Source organism: Zonotrichia leucophrys, chromosome 7 (assembly GCF_028769735.1).
Source record: "Zonotrichia leucophrys gambelii isolate GWCS_2022_RI chromosome 7, RI_Zleu_2.0, whole genome shotgun sequence".
Lineage (NCBI taxonomy): Eukaryota > Metazoa > Chordata > Aves > Passeriformes > Passerellidae > Zonotrichia > Zonotrichia leucophrys.
The window spans coordinates 37,130,342-37,149,536 of record NC_088177.1 but is presented as its reverse complement, the minus strand read 5'-3'; the positions used below and the strand labels follow the sequence as shown (position 1 = coordinate 37,149,536).

At 47.2% G+C, this 19,195-nt stretch overlaps 4 protein-coding genes across 4 annotated transcripts; all 4 read right to left on the bottom strand.

Moving 5' to 3' along the window:
• Positions 1–3,165: 3,165 nt before the first annotated feature.
• Positions 3,166–7,052, bottom strand: LOC135450661 (UDP-glucuronosyltransferase 1A8-like). The gene is made up of 2 exons (XM_064719040.1): positions 6,207–7,052; positions 3,166–3,174 (listed from the first exon to the last, which is right to left on the bottom strand). Exons 1-2 carry the CDS (start codon positions 7,050–7,052, stop codon positions 3,166–3,168), a joined length of 855 nt encoding a protein of 284 aa, XP_064575110.1.
• A 3,231-nt stretch (positions 7,053–10,283) lies between these two features.
• On the bottom strand, positions 10,284–11,141 carry LOC135450660 (UDP-glucuronosyltransferase 1-6-like). The gene has a single exon (XM_064719039.1). It carries the CDS (start codon positions 11,139–11,141, stop codon positions 10,284–10,286), a length of 858 nt encoding a protein of 285 aa, XP_064575109.1.
• Positions 11,142–11,389: 248 nt separating this feature from the next.
• On the bottom strand, positions 11,390–14,386 carry LOC135450659 (UDP-glucuronosyltransferase 1-6-like). Its single transcript, XM_064719038.1, has 2 exons — positions 13,535–14,386; positions 11,390–11,395 (listed from the first exon to the last, which is right to left on the bottom strand). The coding sequence occupies exons 1-2, from the start codon at positions 14,384–14,386 to the stop codon at positions 11,390–11,392; spliced, it is 858 nt and encodes a 285-aa protein (XP_064575108.1).
• A 2,940-nt stretch (positions 14,387–17,326) lies between these two features.
• LOC135450658 (UDP-glucuronosyltransferase 1A1-like) lies at positions 17,327–19,187 on the bottom strand. Its single transcript, XM_064719037.1, has 3 exons — positions 18,935–19,187; positions 17,936–18,234; positions 17,327–17,905 (listed from the first exon to the last, which is right to left on the bottom strand). Exons 1-3 carry the CDS (start codon positions 19,185–19,187, stop codon positions 17,327–17,329), a joined length of 1,131 nt encoding a protein of 376 aa, XP_064575107.1.
• Positions 19,188–19,195: the final 8 nt, after the last annotated feature.

Here is a 19,195-nt window from a genome sequence, read left to right as displayed (position 1 = left end):
TGTCATTGTCAGGGGTTTTTTGGGGAAACCTCTGAGGCCAGCTCCTCAAACTGGAATAGGAAATTTATTGCAGATGAAGGATTGGGAAAGGGCAAGGGGGAAAAGTTCTTGACCCTCTGGGAGAAGGTCATGTGGTCGGTGTATTTGAGAACCCCGTGGGAGTAGGAGGCGGGCCCGGGGCCCCTGAGCCGCGCGAACCCCCAAAGGGCCACAAAAACCACCCGCAGGAAGAAAACATGGGGATGGAGAAGGCGGGGCCCAATGATCTCCCACAGGGGGGGACACAGGATCTGTGAGCAGGGCATCGTTTTTGACCCTCCCCAATGTACTTCAGCAGCTCTTTGTTCTCCCAGCAAGGATTTACATGAAGCATAAAAAAAGGGTTTTCCCGCTCTGCCTGTACTCCAGCAAAAGCCTCCAGAATCTCACCAGGAAATGCTCTTGGCTGAAAGATTTTTCAATGAAGGTGCGAACGTGTTCTTCCACATCCTCCTTCATCAATGGCACAGAGTAGGTTTTCAGTTCGTAGACATCCGAGGAATCGATCAGGATTTTGCTGTCCGGTGCGATGACCACGATTTGGTGCCCTCTCTTGCTCAGCTCCATCAGCACTTTTTTCATGCTGAGCCAGTGGCTGCCCTCCATGGGGATCACCAGCAGCCTCCCAGTGGCAGCCGGGCTCAGGAGGCACAGGAAGGGCAGAAGCAGTGCCACCAGCATGGTGTGAGCTGTGCAGAGTGGAAGCCTGGCAGCAGAGAGGCCAGGAGTGCTCTGATAGCTTTTGTAGCCGTGCTCCACCTCAGCCCTTTTGAGTCTCCTCCCATTTTGTGTCATCTGACCTTTGCACCAAGGTCATGGAAAGCAATCAATGATTAGGAAGGGTTCAAGGCAGGTTGGGACTTCAAAGTTGGCTTTGTGTGAGTCAAGAAAGGTGTGTCACTTTCACACACCCCAAGCTGAGGATATTGCCTCCATGCCACCTTCTTCCCTCAACAGGACCCCGGCTTTGTGGCGCATCTTGCTACCATACCACCACACCCAAGGTCTGATGGCAAAATGCAGGGAAAATCCATGAAAAAATGCACCCAAAGAGTGGCTGGACAGAAACACTGCTGAGCCCACATAGGAGGCCTTTGCCTATCAAGAGAGCCATGAAATGACTCCTTTCCACTGCTGCCACTGAAGGCTGACAGAGTTGTCAGACTAAGGTATTTAAGAATTTTTAAAAGCATTTTCTTACCTAATGAAACTGATGCCAGTAGTACAGTGAAACATAATGAACAGTAAAGATTCACATGAGACATTAGTGAACCAGTACCTGGAGTTTGGGTTTTCCCTTTTTTTTTTTAGTAGTCTATAGCAGTTGGCATCCCTAAGAAAAAATAATTTTCCATAATTCAAACTTGCGTTTTTTTGAAAGATAAGCAGCCAGCAGTAAGTCTTTCCTCATCTATCCGCACAACTTTCAGCAAACCCCTTATCCTATCAGGTAGAAAACAAAGTTGCAAAAGAGCATTTCACCCTTGACCCCAGATAACAAAGACCAGCAACACCTCTCTAGAGCACAAAGTCAGGAATCATTCACACCCAGTGAGAGTTCAGTTCATGATATCAACCCTGTGTCCAGGTCCTTCTTGGTTATAAATTCCTGGGGTTTAACGTTGGCGATAAACGCTCCTTAAAGCCTATAAGCAGGTGAATATAGGAAACAATTTCCTTCTCCAGGGCAATCTGGGCTTCAAAATCGTTGGATTTTTTTTCCCCATGCAATTTCTGCAGGTTCCTTCGCAAGTCTGGTGAGAAATCTTGGACTTTGCTGAGAAGCTGCCCTCCAAAAAGAACAGCAGCTCCATCACCCATGCTTATCCCATCTTGGTAGTTTACAGCATAGATTAACTTCATGGGCATTTTCAAACAGCTCAGAGCAAGGAGATGCACAGAAGACAGGCCATAACCTCAGACAAGGCTGCCAAATGAACATGGGAAGGTTGGTCCAAAAAACGAAGGAGTCCTTGTGATGAGAAGCTGCCATCAGCACAACATTTTCCCATTCTTTTTATGAATCCTGCTAGGATTCCCAGCATCCTCAGTCAGGAGAAGCAAATCCTTACAGCCTGAGGCAAAGCCATTTGTCTCATGACACCCAAAGGGTGCTGCAACTGCCCTGAGTAGCTCCACTCTGTCACTCTTCACATGGAGGAACCACCCTTAGACATGGAAAACCAATTTCTAGAGAGGCCCAGTGCAAGAGAGGTGGGAGATGGCAGAGATTGAAAGCAGGACACTCACTGAAGGAATTAACAAATAATTGTCATTCAATACAGGAAATCTGGATGCAAAGACTTCATTGCAGCTGTTGTGACAAGAACTGACCAAATTAACTTGGAAGTTGCTGCTTGGTGTGATTTCTACTCTGGACTCAATGGGATTTTCAATGGCAACAGCAGTTGGCTGAAAACAGCCAATACAATTTCCTTTCCCTTGACTGTAACAGAAAAAGTCTCTTGACAGGATGGCTACACTTCCTTATGGACTCCACAGGCTCCCTACTTTTTGCACCACACCATCAGAGCAAAAACTGTGGGAAAAGTGAGGCAGCAAGAGGAAGGGCAAGAGAAATTAGAGATAAAGGCAGGACAAAGAAAGAAAGAATGAACTTCTTAGATTACCACAGGATCAGCTGAGGTCAGAGTTAAGATAGGTAATTGCTATTGAGAAAATAAACAGCCAGGCTCATTTTTCTGATAAGGAAGAGATAAGTTTGTGCTTGTTTTTGCATGATGAGTAGCAAAGGGCACCTGGACCTCTCTCAGCTCTGAAGGGTGCAGTGCTTGTTTCCAGCTCCCGTTTTATGTGCAATCGAGGAACTGAGGATGCCAAATGTGAGATAGCCAGGTGCCTGCTTGGAGGAAAGCCTTCCCCATTGCAATAGCAAGGGGCATCAAGGCTTGGGTGAGCCAGGGCTGCAGGTTTGTTTTCCTCTCAGACGGGATAAACCTTGTGTGGGTTATACCAGGGAGCCTCTTGGAGCTGGCAGGGAGTGATGGAGCAGCTCTGCAGGCTTTGGGCCCCTCACCCTGCCATTGCTTTAGCTCCAAGAGGAGCTAAAACTTTCTCATACGTTCAACTGTGAGTGGGACTGGCTGCGATGTGTGGATTATTTCCTCAGTGGCACTAAGGAAAGAGAGCAGCAAACAGAAACCTCAGCAGCACTAAAACTACAGAAAAAGTGTAGGTTTCATCCTGGAAGTGTTGGGTTCACCCACTGGATTTGCTTCCCAGCTATGAGGTGAGATTGCTGACCCTCTCAGGCTCTGGGTCCTGGAAGCAGGAAAAGGTTGCTCTACCCAATGAATGTGGGGATGATGCCCAGAGAAGCTGTGCATCCCTGGCAGTGTCCAAGACCAGGCTGGACAGGGCTTGGAGCGAGCTGGGCTAGGGGAAGGTGTCCCTGCCCATGGCAGGGAGCGGAATGGGAAGAGCTTTAAAATTCATTCCAACCCAAAGCAGCCTGTGATTCTATGCAATTTGATTCCCCTGGTTCCTGGATGATGGATCAGGCTTATCCAGGGAGGAGTCCTTGTGTAACTGAACCCAGACCCCTTTTTCTGGTGCTAAGCAGCATCTGGGAAATGCAGGTTGGTGACTGATGACAGGAACCTGCCTGATTCTCCCTCAGGTTTTTTGCTTTTTTTTTTTGAACACTGTGCAGATACACTAGCTTTAGAGGAAAAACAACCCATACAAGCAAATATATAAGTCGGAAAGGAATAGAAATTTTTGTGAGAGCAAGAAGCAAATCATAGAACACAGATCATTTCCAGGGCAGCTGTTCCTGAAGCCATTAATAGCAACCTTGGGAAAATGGAGAGGGTTTTAAAGCAGGATCTGTGCTCTACAGCCCTGTGCCAGTGAGAAAAAGGTCTTTATTCAGCTACACATTGTCCTTACTTGACTAGATACCTACTTAAACCTGGGGTTAATTTAATGTTTTCAGTTGACCAGTTGTTTAAATAAGTACTGGGAGGTTTAGGTGAAAAAAAAAAACGAAAAAGAGAGACCTTTGAGAAGTGGCTGTAGCTTAAATTCCTACGATTTGGTTTAATCAAATCGTCCGGACATATCAAATCATAGTACCTTTGTTTTTCTGAGGTGGCCAGAAAAGCAGCTTTGCACTAACTTTGGCTAATGATGAGATTGTCACCAGAGTGTCTCAGGGCTCACAGTTTGAGTTGATTTGCAAAGTCACCATGCCAGCTTTCAGGTACTTCTTAGAGCCAAGATATTGGCCCTGATTGCTGCAAGCCTTGTGTTAAACTTCCAGACACTTGAGGAGTTGGAAACTTGGGATTTCTCTGCCTGTTAATGAAGGTTTAATTGCTGCTGAGACATATCCCCACGCAAAGTGCAGGCCAAGAGGAAATCAGCCTGCGGCAGCTTACACAAGATGTAAAGGCAGTCTGTGGTTCCCCAGGCCCAGCCCTAAGGTCTCATGTTCTCCCACAAGCTCTGTGATGATCCTTACACAATTTAGGATTGGATTCCCAGCTGGATAAGGTAAGTAGGGCCAGCTCTGCACAAGCCTGAGCTCCTTCTGTTCAGAGCAGCTCCTCCATGGGATCACATTCAGATCCAGCAGAGAGGAGCTCTTACCTGGAATGAGACCACCGTGCCCCATTGCCCTGCCTGAGGAAAACGATGGAAGTGGTGTATGAAAAAGGCCTGTGGATTCCTTGTCTGAGGAAGAATTTGCAATTTGAATCGCTGCTTCTCTCTCCCTCTCCCAGTAGTCCTTTTTCTTTTCTTACCTGTTGAGCAATGGGTTCAATAGACTTTGAGGAACTATTCATTCTTCCCATAGGATTATGTTTCTGAGCAGCAATGACCAACCCAGGGCTTTAATACTGTGTGTGAACAGGCAGATTCCATTACTCCCTGTGACTCACTTTACTTTGGTTTACACTCACCTGCTGGGCACTATTCAAAGGGAAATAAGAGAAATTCCTCTGCAGTCTGTAGATAATGTAGCTCAAAAAGAGACTAAAAGGATAATTACAGAAGATTTTTCCAGGTGTGGAAATTTTGTTTTTTACCTAACAGGAATGTGAAGACAGGAGCTGGCAGGGATAAAATGAGGGCAGGATGTCTCTACCCTTGTAGCAAAGTGATGAACTCTTTGCACATCTGAGACCTTCAGGATATAAAAGTAAAGACTTCTATTGTGAAACCAGCAAGAATTTCCCTCTTAAATCTCAAACTGCTGTCACCCTTGTCAGCCTAACCAGATATAATGCCTTAGAATTACTTTTTCCTAATATCCTAGTTAGTATTATTATCCTTTGCCTTGTTTATCAAGTTTAGAGGGCTCTCCATCAGCCTGTCAAAGAGCATCAAAGAAATATAAAAGAGGAAAGAAAAATCAAACCCCTCCAGCTCACAGACATTGTGCAGAGATATTGCATGAAAACAATTCAAAAGTGAGAGAGCAATTTCCTGGGAAAGAGATTTGTGTCCTACTTTGTGCCGGGAAAGAAATGTCCACTGTTACCATTTTAGAGATTCCATGCTGACTATCACAATATATTTTGAGTTCCCGATTAGCTTTAAGACCCTGCAGAACAATTCTAGCAAAAGCAAATATTAAGGTATGGAAACTTACCTGACTACTGCATTCATGAGTCTTTCATCCAATCCATGACTGTAAGATTATTGCTTGCCATTTCAACGTGACATTTATATTTCACCCCCACAAACAGGAGTAACCTAACACAGACAGCCATTTTGGAAATGATTTGTCATGAAAATACAACTAAAGTGAATCAACGGATGCTGCTGAGCCTGGACTGAAAAGCAAAATATGACTCTTGGATTTTTGATCAGACAACAGAAACAGATGTCAGATGCCATTCAAATGAAATCAAAACTGGATCTCGTTGGTGGTTAAGACACATTCAATGTGGACAGAAATTCCCATCTGGCAGAAGAAATCCCTTTCTTGTTTGGGTTGTTACAAAACCTTAATTAGTTCAAGTAAGTCTCTGTTAAGGTTGTTTGATTTGAGCATTTGGGAAACAACTACCCAAACCTGCATGAACGAAATAATTACCAGAAAATTTAAAAAATAAAAATCAATAGCTATAAATGTGCTGGAACAACAGAATGAATTTTCAAAGGGACATGTACAATTTTAGGCAAAGGAACGTTACCTTAGGCAGTGGTTTCTTCTTCTCACAGTTGATCCCCCCTACAAACACCATGTTGGGCATCACTGGCCTGACGTACTCAAACACAAAGTCAAACCTCAGGATCCAAACGGCAGCGGAATTAACCAGGTCCATCAGGGACACATCTCTCTGAAGAACTTCTGAGGAAAGCTTAAGCGCTTCTTCATAGTAAACATTGCAGTAATCAAGCTCCAGGAGGGAAATCAGGGCATTTTCCACCCTCTGGAAAAAAGTCATCTGGTCCGAATTGAAGCTGAAGACTCTCGGGACGTAGGACAGAGGGCTTGGGCTCTGTGGGGCTGAAAAGTGCAGGTTGCAACCAAATCCCCTCATGAAGAAGACAAAGGGAAGGGAAAGGTGGTGCGCGACAACGGTTCCACACATGAAGAGAGGATCCGTCAGGACGGCATCAAAGCCGCTTTGGTTGAGGAACCTCAGGGTCTCCTGATTGCGGAACAGGTCCTTGCACTGGTCAAAGAAGATGTTGAATAGATCCACTGAGGACCTGAACATGGCCATGGCATTGAGAGGGAAAGGCTTCGGTGTCAGGTGCACGGTGACGTATTCCCGGAAGGCGTTATCCAGCTCTTCCAGGCTCTGGCTCACCGGGTACGTGACCACCTTGTAGTCCTGCGTGGTCTCCGTCTGCCAGCTCACCTCAGGAACCAGCACCACCACCTCGTGTCCTTTCTCAATCAGCTTCACCACCACTTCCCGCATGCTCAGCCAGTGGCTTCCCACCATGGGCACCACCAGGAGCTTCCCTCCATCCGAGAGGCCAGGCAGGAGGAGGATGAAAATCCAGGCACAGCAAAGCCTCAAAGCCATGTTGCTGTGATCGCAATAGGGGCTATAGAAGAGATCTCTCCTACCTGTTCTAGCCTGAAAATGCTTTGGAAAGCAACTGAAGGATGATTTGCCAGCTTTTGTAGCCATGCCACACCTCTGCCCTTTTGACTCTCCGCCCATTTCGCGTTATCAGAATGTTGTACCAAGGTCACAGAAAGCGATAAATGATGAGGGCGTGTTCCGGGCACGTTGGGATTCAAAGGTGGCATTGCGTGAGTCAAGAAAGGTGTGTCAGCCTCACACACTTCTAGCTGAGTTATTGGCTCAATGCCACCTTCTTCCCTCAGCAGGACCCCGGCTTTGTGGCGCTTCTTGCCACCAGCCCACCACACCCAAGGTCTGATGGCAAAATGCAGGGAAAATCCATGAAAACAATGCACCCACAGAGTGGGTAGACAGAAACACTGCTGAGCCCACATGGGAGGACTGTGCCTATCAAGAGAGCCAAGAAAGGACTCTTTTCCATGGCTGCCACTGAAGGCTGACAGGGTTGTCACAGTCTGAGGTAATTGGGCACTTTTTAAGATCATTTTCTTCCCTAATGAAACAAAACTATGTATTAGAGTGAAACATAACTTATAGTAAGGATTAACACGAGAAATCTTTGTAACAATACCTGGGGTTTGAGTTCTGCTTTTTTGTTCAAAAGCCAAAACCAGCTGGAACCCCCGAGAAAAAAATAATTTTCTGTAATGCAAAATTGCATTTTTTTGGAAGATAAGCAGCCAGCAGAAAATCTTTCCTCATCTCTACATATGAATTTCAGCTAATTCCTTATCCTATCAGGTATAAAATAAAGTTGCAAAACAGCATTTCACCCTTGTACCACAGATAGCAAAGACCAACAACACCTCTGGACTGCACAAGTCAGGAATTGTTCATGGCCACTGAGGGGTCAGTTTAGAACCAATGTTGGGTCAGTTCATGACCTCAACCCTGTGTCCAAGTCCTTCTTGGTTATCCATTTCTAGGGTTTAATGCTGGTGATAAACTCTAATTAAAGCCTATAAAAGCAGGTGAATACGCGATGCAATTTCCTTCTCCAGGGTGTTCTGGGCTTCAAAATCCTGCTGGATTTTTTTTCCCCCATGCAGTTTCTGCAGGTTTCTTCCCAAGTCTGGTGGGAAATCTAGGACTTGGATGAGAACCTACCCTCCAAAAGGAGCAGCTGCTCCATCACCCACACTGATCCCATCTTGGTAGTTTACTGCATGGATTAACTTAATTGGAATTTTCAAACAGCTCAGAGCAAGGAGATGCACAGAAGACAGGCCATAACCTCAGATAAGGCTGCCAAATGAACATGGGAATGCTGGACCACAAAGGTCCAAATGGGAATTTTATAGGAGATATCCCTACCCAGGACAGCTTAAAGCCTAATTCAATAATCTAAAAAGAAGGAGACAATGGAACTGGAGGAGGATTTCTTTTGAGGCTTAGATATTGACACCTTGACAATAAAGGCAGATGGAAAGGAATCAATCTAGGGGATGGCTGAGGTAGAAAATAGGCAAACTCTTCATTCCCATAACCTTCACTGTGGATGAAAGGAGAGGGGAAAAATGGACAGTGCACAAGACAGCTGCGAGAGGAGGTTTGGTCGTTTTACTGGAAATGAGATTTCTGAGATGCTGTGGTCACTACCACCAAACCACCAACGGATCCTCAGATTTTAAGATTGGCACTTGGTACGACCACTGAAAATTAGATCCGCCTCTGTGAAAACACAGGGGTCAAAAACCAGAGCTGCCCACCTGGGAGATCTCTTGGGTTCCTGCAGTGAAAGAGGTCAGAGCTCTCCCCTGCCCACCTGTCTGCTGCTGGGTTGGGGAGGGGACAGCTGTGTGGCCTGGGGGAGGTGGGCCTGACCCTGAGGGGCCCAAGGGTGGAGGAATGGAAGGAATGGAGGAGCACGAGAGGTATTCTACCCGCACACCCCCCCACCCCTCCTCGGGAGACTGAGAGAGAGAAGGCAGCCTGTGCTTGTTACCTTGAAATTCCATAAACATGTGCCTGCAGCAGGGCTGCACGGCTGTGGAGAAGGACTGGGGGGGGGAACTGCTGCAAGGTGTCCAGGCAAGTGTAAGGGCTTTTAACCCTTTTGTGGATAATGAAAACTTAGCAGAGCATTAGCCTTCCTCTGGAGAAGATATGAATTTAGAGGATGAAGAAGGAACTGAGTAAAGGAGAGGAAGGTCTGAGGAAGACAGAGAGAAAGAAGAACCCCAGGGGGTGGAAAGGGTGCTGGAGTAGCATTGTTGCTGGATGCTTTTTGTCCAGCAATGGACTGTTTCCGTGCGATGCAGAGACTGTATTCGAGGGGGAGCCCGGGCCTCAGAACCAGGAGGAGTGCAGTGTGGATACCCCTCGGCCCAAGGGGGTGCTAAAAATATGGGGGGGACAGAAGTCCCGAAAGGAGAGACTGTGCCTTTTGGAGTGGGACGATGCATCCTTAAAAGACAACCCTCGAGACAGCTTGGTTCCAAAGTTCAGTGGTGAGAGCACTGAACATGGAAAGGAAGAAGATACAATGCCTACAAGAAGGACTCCTCCCTTTTGGATGAACTGAGAATTGGATGTTCTGGAGGGTGGTGCCAGAATAAGAGTTAATGATTTTGGAAGATGTATGGTATTGGGAATTTGGTGGGGGGAGGAGGAGAATGCTGTTGTAAGGTTTTCATTTTCCTTGTCTCTTTTTTCTTTCACTTGTAGTCTAGTTAATCAAATTTTTCTTTCTTTTTAAGCAACAGCCTGCGGTTCTTATTCCTGGTCACATCACATCTCACAGCAGATACCAGGGAGAGTGTATTCTCATGGGGGCAATGGCGTTGTGTCAGGTTCAAACCATGACAGGAGGATAGAAAAGTTCTTCAGGTCAACAAAAGAGACACTCATTTGCATAAAAGCTACATATCACTTACATTGTCCTAACTAGGTCTGATAAGGCTTGAGGTTTGGCAGGATGTGATATAATCTGAATGCTGGGCATTAGGAAATAACATTTCTGCACCATGCAGGATTTCAATCTTTGAACACCAAGCTGTTGTCAGTCAGGGTTTGATGTAAGGATGGGAGTGACATCCCTTGCCCAGGGGTGCAGCAGGATGGAATGAGATAATCTTTAAGGTCCCTTTCAACCCAAACCATTCTGCCATTCTATGATACATTTATACTTTACCTTTTCCATTAAAAAAAAAACAAATTTTGCACTCAAGACAAGTTTTTTCTCAGAACACAGTCAATGCCTCCAATAAATGCCATGTTTGGCATCACTGGCCTCAGGAACTCAAAGACAAAATCATATCTCATCAGCCAGAAGGATCCACGGCTCAGGAGTTCTGTCACAGTCACTTTCTTTTTGAAAACCTCATATGCAAGCTCTTCAAAATTATCATAAATGGGCTTACAGTAGAAGAGCTCCAGCAGATCGACCAACATGTTCTTCACCCGCTGGGAAAAGATCATGCTGTCTGAATTATCCAAGAATAACCTGGGGACATAGGAAGGAGGGCTTGGGCACTGGGTAGCAGCAGCATCCATTCCACAGGGAAAGCCCCGCAGGAAGTAGACGGAAGGAAGGGCAAGATACTCAGCCACCAGGGGCCCACACATCAGGATGGGATCTGTGAAAATCAAGTCGAATTTGCTCTCTTGCAGGTACTGCATCAGCTCCTCGTTCTGCAGAAGGCTCTTACAGTTGGTGAAGAAGACCGAGGAGATTTCTATCGTGCTTTGATACGAGGTCAGAACAACATTCCAAACAGACTGTTCAAGGAAATGGGCATGAACAAAGGCCTTGAGCATTTCCCCCAAGTATTCCTCTGGGTAAGGGATTGGATAGGCTTGCACTGTGTAATTCTGTCGTTCCTCTGACTTCATGTACAGACTGGTGGAGGGTACAAGCACAACAACCTCGTGTCCCTTTTGCTGCAGTTTCTCCACTACTGGGCGCATGCTGAGCCAGTGACTTCCATCCTGAGGTACCACCAGGATCTTTCCACCTTCAGCCAGGATTAAAGACAGCGTCAGGAGGAGAAGTATCCACGTGCCTTGGTAAAAAAGAACCATTTTGGTGGGAGTGATCCAGAGGGTTCTGCTCCACAGGGATCCACACACTCCTTTATATGATGGTACATGCAGAGTACGCAGGGAATTTATTGCCTGCAGAAATTAATATTTAACTTCCCAATACGGGTGTGATTAGCCTGTGATTTTGCCTGTGTTTGTGGAAGGGAAGCTGTGTCCTTACAGAAACGTTTGTACTTTCTGTTAATGTTTAAACTTCAAACTCTGTCAGCACTAAGACACTGTGCGCACTAAGTCTGTGACACAAACAGCAGGGATGTCATGTTGCAAAAATAATCGTGGTTAAAACCATTGACCTGATAAATACATGGCAAGGAAATAATACGAATACACCCCAGAGAAGATATGCAATTCCGTTCCTGAGGATACAAGGCTGATGTTGAATTCCCAGCCCCTGGAAGCAGCACAACCTCCACCTCTAATGAAGATGTCAAGGCCACCAGGATGCAACAAGAAATCTCAAATCTGAGCAGAACGATCCCCATTGGCTTTTTTCTTCCTGACACTACAGCGAAAAGTGAACCAATGGAAGGGTACAGGGCAAACAAAGGGAAAGGAGGCCGGCACAGGTACACAAAAAGGAGTTTTGGTCTTTGGATGCTGTCTTGAAAACCCTTTCCATGCACTGTGATCAAGACAAAATCAAGGTGAAGATGTGACAATTCCCACTTATGCCACTGCAGGAATGTGTTCCGTTTGTGCAAGTGAAAGCAATGCCAATACAAAGCCTTTTAGAGGGTGCTAAGAAAGAAGTCCTTGTGATGAGAAGCTGCCATCAGCACAATGTTTTCCCCTTCTTTTTATAAATGGTGCTGGGACTCCCAGCATCCTCAGTCAGGAGAAGCAAATCCTTACAGCCTGAGACAAAGCCATTTCTCTCATGACACCCAAAGGGTGCTGCAACTGCCCTGAGTAGCTCCACTCTGTCACTCTGGACATGGAGGAACCACCCTTAGACATGGAAAACCAATTTCTGGAGAGGCGCAGCACAGGAGAGGTGGGAGACGGCACAGATTGAAAGCAGGACACTGAAGGGATTTACAAAGAATTGTCACTCAGTGCAGGAAATCTGGATGCAAAGACTTCATTGCAACTGCTGTGACAAGAGCTGACCAAATTAACTTGGAAGTTGCTGCTTGGTGTGTTTTTTAGTCTGGACTCGACTGGATTTTCAATGTCAACAGCAGTTGGCTGGAAAGGGCCAATACAAGATTTGTCCAGGTGTGGAACATGTGATTTTCACCTAACAGGAGTCTGAAGACAGGCACTGGCAGGGATACAATGAGGGCAGGATGTCTCTACATTTATAGCAAAGTTATGAACTGTTTATGGCTCTGAGACCTTCACGTTTAAAAGTAAAGACTTATATTGTGGAGCCAGCAAGAATTTGCCTCTTAAATCTCAAAGCAGCACCTACTCTCCTGAGCTGTGAGTTGATAGAATGTCTTAGATATAATTTTATCATAATATTCTAGTTAAGAGTATTATTCTTTTCCTTGTTTATAAAGTTTAGAGGGCTCTTCATCAGCCTGTCAAAAGAGCATCAAAGAAATCTGAAAATAAATGTGAAAGAAGAAAGAAAAATACCACCCCTCCAGCTCAAAGACATTGTGCAGAGATATTGTGTGACCACAATTCAGAAGCGAGGGAACAATTTCCTAGGAAAGTGATTTGTGTCCTGCTTTGTGCCTGGAAAAATGTCCAGTATTACCATTTTAGAGATTCCATGCTGACTACCACAATAGATTTAGATTTCTCGATTAGCTTTAAGACCCTGCAGAACAATTCTAGCAAAAGCAAAGGTCAAGGACCATGTATGAAAAGTTATCTGAGTTCTGCATTCAAGTGTTTTTCACCCAATCCATGACTGTAACAATGTTTCTTGCCATTTCAACGTGACATTTATATTTCACCCCCACAAACAGGAGTAACCTAACACAGACAGCCATTTTGGAAATGATTTGTCATGAAAATACAACTAAAGTGAATCAACTGATGCGGCAGAGCCTGGTGTTAAAAATAAAAGATGACTCTTGGATTTTTGATCAGATAAAAGAAATAGATGTCAGACGCCATTAAAACGAAATCAAAACTGGATCTCCTTGGTGGTTAAGACACATTCACTGAGGACAGTAATTTCCACCTGACAGGTGAAATCCCTTTCTTGTTTGGTTTGTTACAAAACCTAAATTAGTTCAAGTAAGTCTCTATCAAGGTTGTTTGATTTCAGCCTGTGAGAAACAATTACCCAAACCTGCATGAATTAAATCATTACCAGAAAATTTAAAAAATAACAAACAATAGCGATAAACTTGCATGAGCATCAGAATGACTTTTCATTGGGACATGTACAATTTTAGGCAAAGGAACGTTACCTTAGGCAGTGGTTTCTTCTTCGCACAGTTGATCCCCCCTACAAAGACCATGTTGGGCATCACTGGCCTGACGTAGTCGAACACAAAGTCAAACCTCAGGATCCAAATGGCAGCAGAGTTCAGCAGGTCCATCAGGGACACATCTCTCTGAAGAACTTCTGAGGAAAGCTTAAGCGCTTCTCCATAGAAACCGTTGCAGTAATCAAGCTCCAGGAGGGAAATCAGGGCATTTTCCACCCTCTGGAAAAAAGTCATGTGGTCCGAGTTGAAGCTGAAGAGTCTCGGGACGTAGGACACAGGGCTTGGGCTCTGTGGGGCTGAAAAGTGCAGGTTGCAACCAAATCCCCTCATGAAGAAGACAAAGGGAAGAGAAAGATGGTGAGCTAGGATGGCCCCACACATGAAGGCTGGATCCGTCAGGAGAGCATCAAAGCCGCTTTGGTTGAGGAACCTCAGGGTCTCCTGGCTGTGGAACAGGTCCTTGCACTGCCCAAAGAAGGTGCTGAAAACATGCACTGAGGCGTTGTACATGGCCAGGGCATTGAGGGGGAACGGCTTCGGTGTCAGGTGCACGGCGAGGTATTCCCGGAAGGAGTTATCCAGCTCTTCCAGGCTCTGGCTCACCGGGTACGTGACCACCTTGTAGGCCTGCGTGGTCTCCATCTGCCAGCTCACCTCAGGAACCAGCACCACCACCTCGTGTCCTTTCTCACTCAGCTTCTCCACCACTTCCTGCATGCTCAGCCAGTGGCTTCCCACCATGGGCACCACCAGGAGCTTCCCTCCATCCGAGAGGCCAGGCAGGAGGAGGAGGAGGATGGAAATCCAGGCACAGCAAAGCCTCAAAGCCATGTTGCTGTGCTTGCAGTGCAGGCCGTAGAAGAGTTTTCTCCTGCAGGCTGTAGCCTCAAGATGCTTTGGAAAGCAACTGATGGGTGAATTTGTTGCACTCTGCCCTATTGATGTTCCCGTTGTTAATGATTCACTGCTTTGCATTGTGGGTAGTTTATTTTGCCTTTTCCCTCCTTACTTGGAAAGCCAAGATTTGGTGACCTCTTCAATGCTGAGTCACTGGAATTCCTCAATGTTCCATGAGCTCCTAAATGTGCTACAGGGATCCCTCAGAACTTCTCATCTTTGTTGTGCCTTGTGTCCCACCTTGGCCAGGACCCAGGGAGCAACGTTGGTAGGAGCAACCCCAAAGGCCACCGGAACAAATGAAAAAGAGCCTCTCCAAGCTGGAGACACAGATCCTCTGGTGATTCCTCCAGGGATGGAGCAGGAGACCCTCAGGACAAGGCTCAGGGCCCTTCTGAGCTGGCAGGAATCTCCTCCGTGCCAGGGACACCTCTAAGAGGTGCTGACAGGGGCTGGCCTCTCTCTGTACACACCAAGCTCTCACTTTACAGAGTTGTTTCCCAGCCTGGTAGGTGGCCCCTGGCTGGCTGAAAACTCCTCCCCACCAGGATTCAGACCAGCACTAAATGAGTTTTAGCAACCTCTGGAGGCTTAGGTTTCAGACCTGACTCAGCAAAGGAGCAGCTTCAGCACAGACGTGATTTCCCCGGCCTCACAGCATTGCCACTGATGGCAAAATTAAAAATATTGCACCCCTGGATATTCAGAGCCCTGCAGCCTCCATGCCGCAGGCACACAAGTTCTCTCCTGTCCCTTCATGCCACAGTCAATGCAACACAATTAACTGCATATTGTTTTCTGCATACCAGCATTATTTATTTGTTTTTCCTCTTTTACCCATGTCTTTCATTATTTTCACTGGGAAGGTGGCAGAGGGCAGTTTTATGTCAGGATGGCTTTCCAGAAAACCAAATTTTTTAGTGTCAGAGTAGGGGGAGAGAATCTCTGAGGTAAGAGACTAAAACACTCTCTGAATCTTCTATTATGAAACGCAAAGGAAAAACATCATAGTAACAAATCCTAAATATGGTCTGGTTTTTATAAAGCACCCTCAGAACTGGGCATTGGGAAGCTGACCAGTTTAGAAAACACAATGTTCTCCCAAAGAAACTTTAATTTCTCTATTTTGTGAGGGCACCCAGGTGTTTGCTGAAGCAGAATTAGGAGAGGGCTGGCAGGGAAATGTCCTGCCCTCCCCTCCCTCCCGCTGCAGGATGGATTTTCCATCCAAACCTTAAGCATGAAGTGTGGGTGCAAAGGCAATCCCAGGACTGCTGAAGTTAATCAGTACCTCAGTGTTTGTGAACTGGTCAGAGGCTCACCCAGATGGCCTGGTTATCCCGGGTTATCCCAGCCAGGAATTCTGGCATTTGCTGGGTTCAAGGTAGTACAAGATCAAAGTCGCTCCCTGCTGACACCTGAGCAAAGGGAGAGTGGGAAGGCTGGATTTGGGTGAAAAGACACAAATTTGGGGGCAGCCCTGTCCAGGGAGGGGTAACAGAGCTGGGGAAGGGATTAAAAACTCTCCTGAGCTGAGGGAACTGGGGGTGTTTTTGGAGAAAAGGAGGCTCAGGGAGGACCTTGTCATGCTCTACGTTTCCCTGACAGGAGCGAGAGTGGGATCGAGCTGTCTTGCTGTGTCCCACGGAAATGATGAAAGGAGATGGCCTCAAGTTCTGCTAGAGGAGGTTCAAAATATTAGGTATTAGGGAAAAAAAAACCTCACTGGAAGAATGGTTAAGCAATGGAAAAATTTCCCAGGGAGGTGGTGGAGTCACCATCTCTCAAGTGTCCTGGAGGAGCTTGGATGTGGCACTTGGGGTCGTGGCTTAGGGGCGACCATGGCAGTGCTGGCATGAGGCTGGGACTGGGTGATCTTGGAGGTCTTTTCCAAGCTGAATGATTCTGTCAGCTGCAGGCTGGCCCATGCCAGGCTCAGGAATGATTAGGGAATACTCAGGAGGCAATTCTTAGGGTATTGTATGCTTGCTACAACACGCCAGCCAAGGCTGGAATAAATCCATGACTGGAGATCCCAAACTACCTCTTATAAATCCATGAAAAGAGGTCCGCAAGCCACTCTAATAAATCCATTGCAGGACTTGTCCAATCCTTCTAATAAATCCAGTCAGAGATGCCAAAACTGCCCTAATAAATTTATGAAAGGAGATCCCAAATCCTTTTAATAAGTTCATGACAATAGATACCTAAGCCCCTCTAATGAATCCATGACAGACAATCCCCAAACCTCTGTCATAAATCCATGATTGGAGATTCCAAAATCCTTTATTAAACTCATGCTAGGAGATCCCAACCCCTCCTACTATATCCATGAAAATAGAACCCCAAACCCTTCTAACAAGTGCAGAAAGACATCACCAAACCCCTCTAAGAAATCCATCCAAAAGACAGCCCCAAACCTCTCTAATACATCCGTGCCAGGAGATCCCAAAACCTTTCCAATACAACCATGGCAGGATATCCCAAATTCCTGTAATAAATGCACAACTGAAAACAAGAGTTTGAAAGAAAGAGCTGGTCTTTCTAGAAAGCCACGATTGTTTGTGTTGAAAAGGACCTTAAAGCCCATCCTGTTCCACCCTGTGCCATGGCCAGGGACACCTTCCATCATCCCAGGTTGCTCCAAGCCCTGTCCAATTCGGACACAGACACATCCGGGGGTGAAGCAGCCACAGCTTCTCTGGACAACTTGTGTCAGAGCCTCACCATCCTCACAGGGAAGAATTTCTTCCCAATATCCTGTCTAATCCTTTCCTCTGGCAGCTTAAAGCCACTGCCCTTGTGCCAACACCTCCGGCTCTTGGAAACAGTCTCCCTCCAAGACAGAAATAAGATTCATAACTCTCAAACACCTCACTTGGACCATGCAGGTTTGTGAGTGCCACAACCTCTGCCAGGCTGCCAGCCAGTGACCTGAGATAAGGGCTTCTTCTTCTCTCCACAGTGGATGCCTCCAATGAAAACCATGTTGGGCATGACAGGCATGGGATACTCAAAGACAAAGTCGATTCTCCTCAGCCAGATCGATCCGTGACTTAAAATCTCGGTCATTGTCATGGGTTTTTGGAGGAACTCTGAGGCCAGCTCCTCAAACTGAGAATAGGCAATATTGCAGATGAAGGACTCAGAAAGGACAATCAGGAAGTTCTTGACCCTCTGGGAGAAGGTCATGTGGTCGGTGTATTCTGAGAACCCCCGTGGGACGTAGGACGGCGGGTCCGGGCCCTGAGCCGCGCGAACCTCCAAGGCACACGGAACCATCCGCAGGAAGAAAACACTGGGGATGGAGAAGTGCAGGGCAATGATCTGCCCACAGGGTGACACAGGATCTGTGAGCAGGGCATCGAAGTGACCCTCTCCAATGTACTTCAGCAGCTCTTGGTTCTGCAGCAAGGACTTACATGAAGCATGGAAAAGGGTTCCGCTCTGCCTCTACTCCAGCAAAAGCCTCCAGAATCTCACCAGGAAATGCTCTTGGCTGAAAGATTTTTCAATGAAGGTGCGAACGTGTTCTTCCACATCCTCCTTCATCAATGGCACAGAGTAGGTTTTCAGTTCGTAGACATCCGACGAATCGATCAGGATTTTGCTGTCCGGTGCGATGACCACGATTTGGTGCCCTCTCTTGCTCAGCTCCACCAGCACTTTTTTCATGCTGAGCCAGTGGCTGCCCTCCATGGGGATCACCAGCAGCCTCCCAGTGGCAGCTGGGCTCAGGAGGCACGGGAAGGGCAGAAGCAGTGCCACCAGCATGGTGTGAGCTGTGCAGAGTGGAAGCCTGGCAGCAGACAGGCCAGGAGCGCTCTGCCAGCTTTGCAGCCATGCTCCACTCCTGCCCTTCTGAGTCTCCTCCCATTTCAGGTCATCAGATCTTTGCACCAAGGTCACAGAAAGCAATCAATGATTAGGGAGGGTTCAAGGCAAGTTGGGACTTCAAAGGTTGCGTTGTGTGAGTCAAGAAAAGTGTGTCACCCACACACACACCAAGCTGAGGTGATTGGTTCCATGCCACCTTCTTCCCTCAGCAGGACCCCGGCGTTGTAGCACTTCCTGCCACCAGCCCACCATGGCCAAGGTCTCTGGTGTTACATTTTAGTTAAATGGCATGCCCCGGCTAACCCCTCGAAAATGTGCGGTTTATTAAGTATCATGCATCTGTAATCCCATTGGCCCAAGTCTTATTCTGTGCCCACTTTGAATCTCCCTGTTAAACTGTGCAGGGGAGACCACAGATGCTCTCTTGGCCCTCTTCTCCCCCGGCCCTCCCTCTCTCTCCCTCCCTCCTCCTTCCCCCTTCCCCCTCCGGAACCTTCCTGCTCCCGGGCATGCGACCACCAATAAACCCTCATCTAATGAGGACCCTCAGAAGCCGTGTGGAGTCTCCTTGCCTGCCTGCTGCTACCATCGAACCTACAGCTTAGGGGGCCCCGGGGAACTCCCTGGGTATCCCCCTAAACAAACCGCAACAATGGCTCCCAACGCGCGGCTCGACCACCGACAACCCTAAGAAGAAAATGGACCTCCATGGCCCCGCCGGCACAGCGCAGAACTCCGGGGAACACCGCTTCAGCACCGCCTCCGGCACAGCGGCGTGCCCCTGCGGGGCCGCAGTCGCGGCTCGGGCGGCCCCTCCACCACCAACCGAGCGGCCCGGCCCCGGCCCCGGCCCCGCTGCACAGAGGCCCCGCGAGTCACCGCGCCGCCACCCCAGCATCGCGGCTT

Excerpts from the sequence above, each read along its gene's own strand:
- LOC135450661 (XM_064719040.1), bottom strand. The coding sequence starts at position 7,052 with ATGGCTTTGAGGCTTTGCTGTGCCTGGATTTTCATCCTCCTCCTGCCT.
- LOC135450660 (XM_064719039.1), bottom strand. The coding sequence starts at position 11,141 with ATGGTTCTTTTTTACCAAGGCACGTGGATACTTCTCCTCCTGACGCTG.
- LOC135450659 (XM_064719038.1), bottom strand. The coding sequence starts at position 14,386 with ATGGCTTTGAGGCTTTGCTGTGCCTGGATTTCCATCCTCCTCCTCCTC.
- LOC135450658 (XM_064719037.1), bottom strand. The coding sequence starts at position 19,187 with ATGCTGGGGTGGCGGCGCGGTGACTCGCGGGGCCTCTGTGCAGCGGGG. Across the intron at positions 18,235-18,934 it reads CGTTGGGAGCCATTGTTGCG|CTCACACCATGCTGGTGGCA; the intron begins GTTTGTTTAGGG and ends CACTCTGCACAG. Across the intron at positions 17,906-17,935 it reads TCAGCCAAGAGCATTTCCTG|AGGCAGAGCGGAACCCTTTT; the intron begins GTGAGATTCTGG and ends TTGCTGGAGTAG.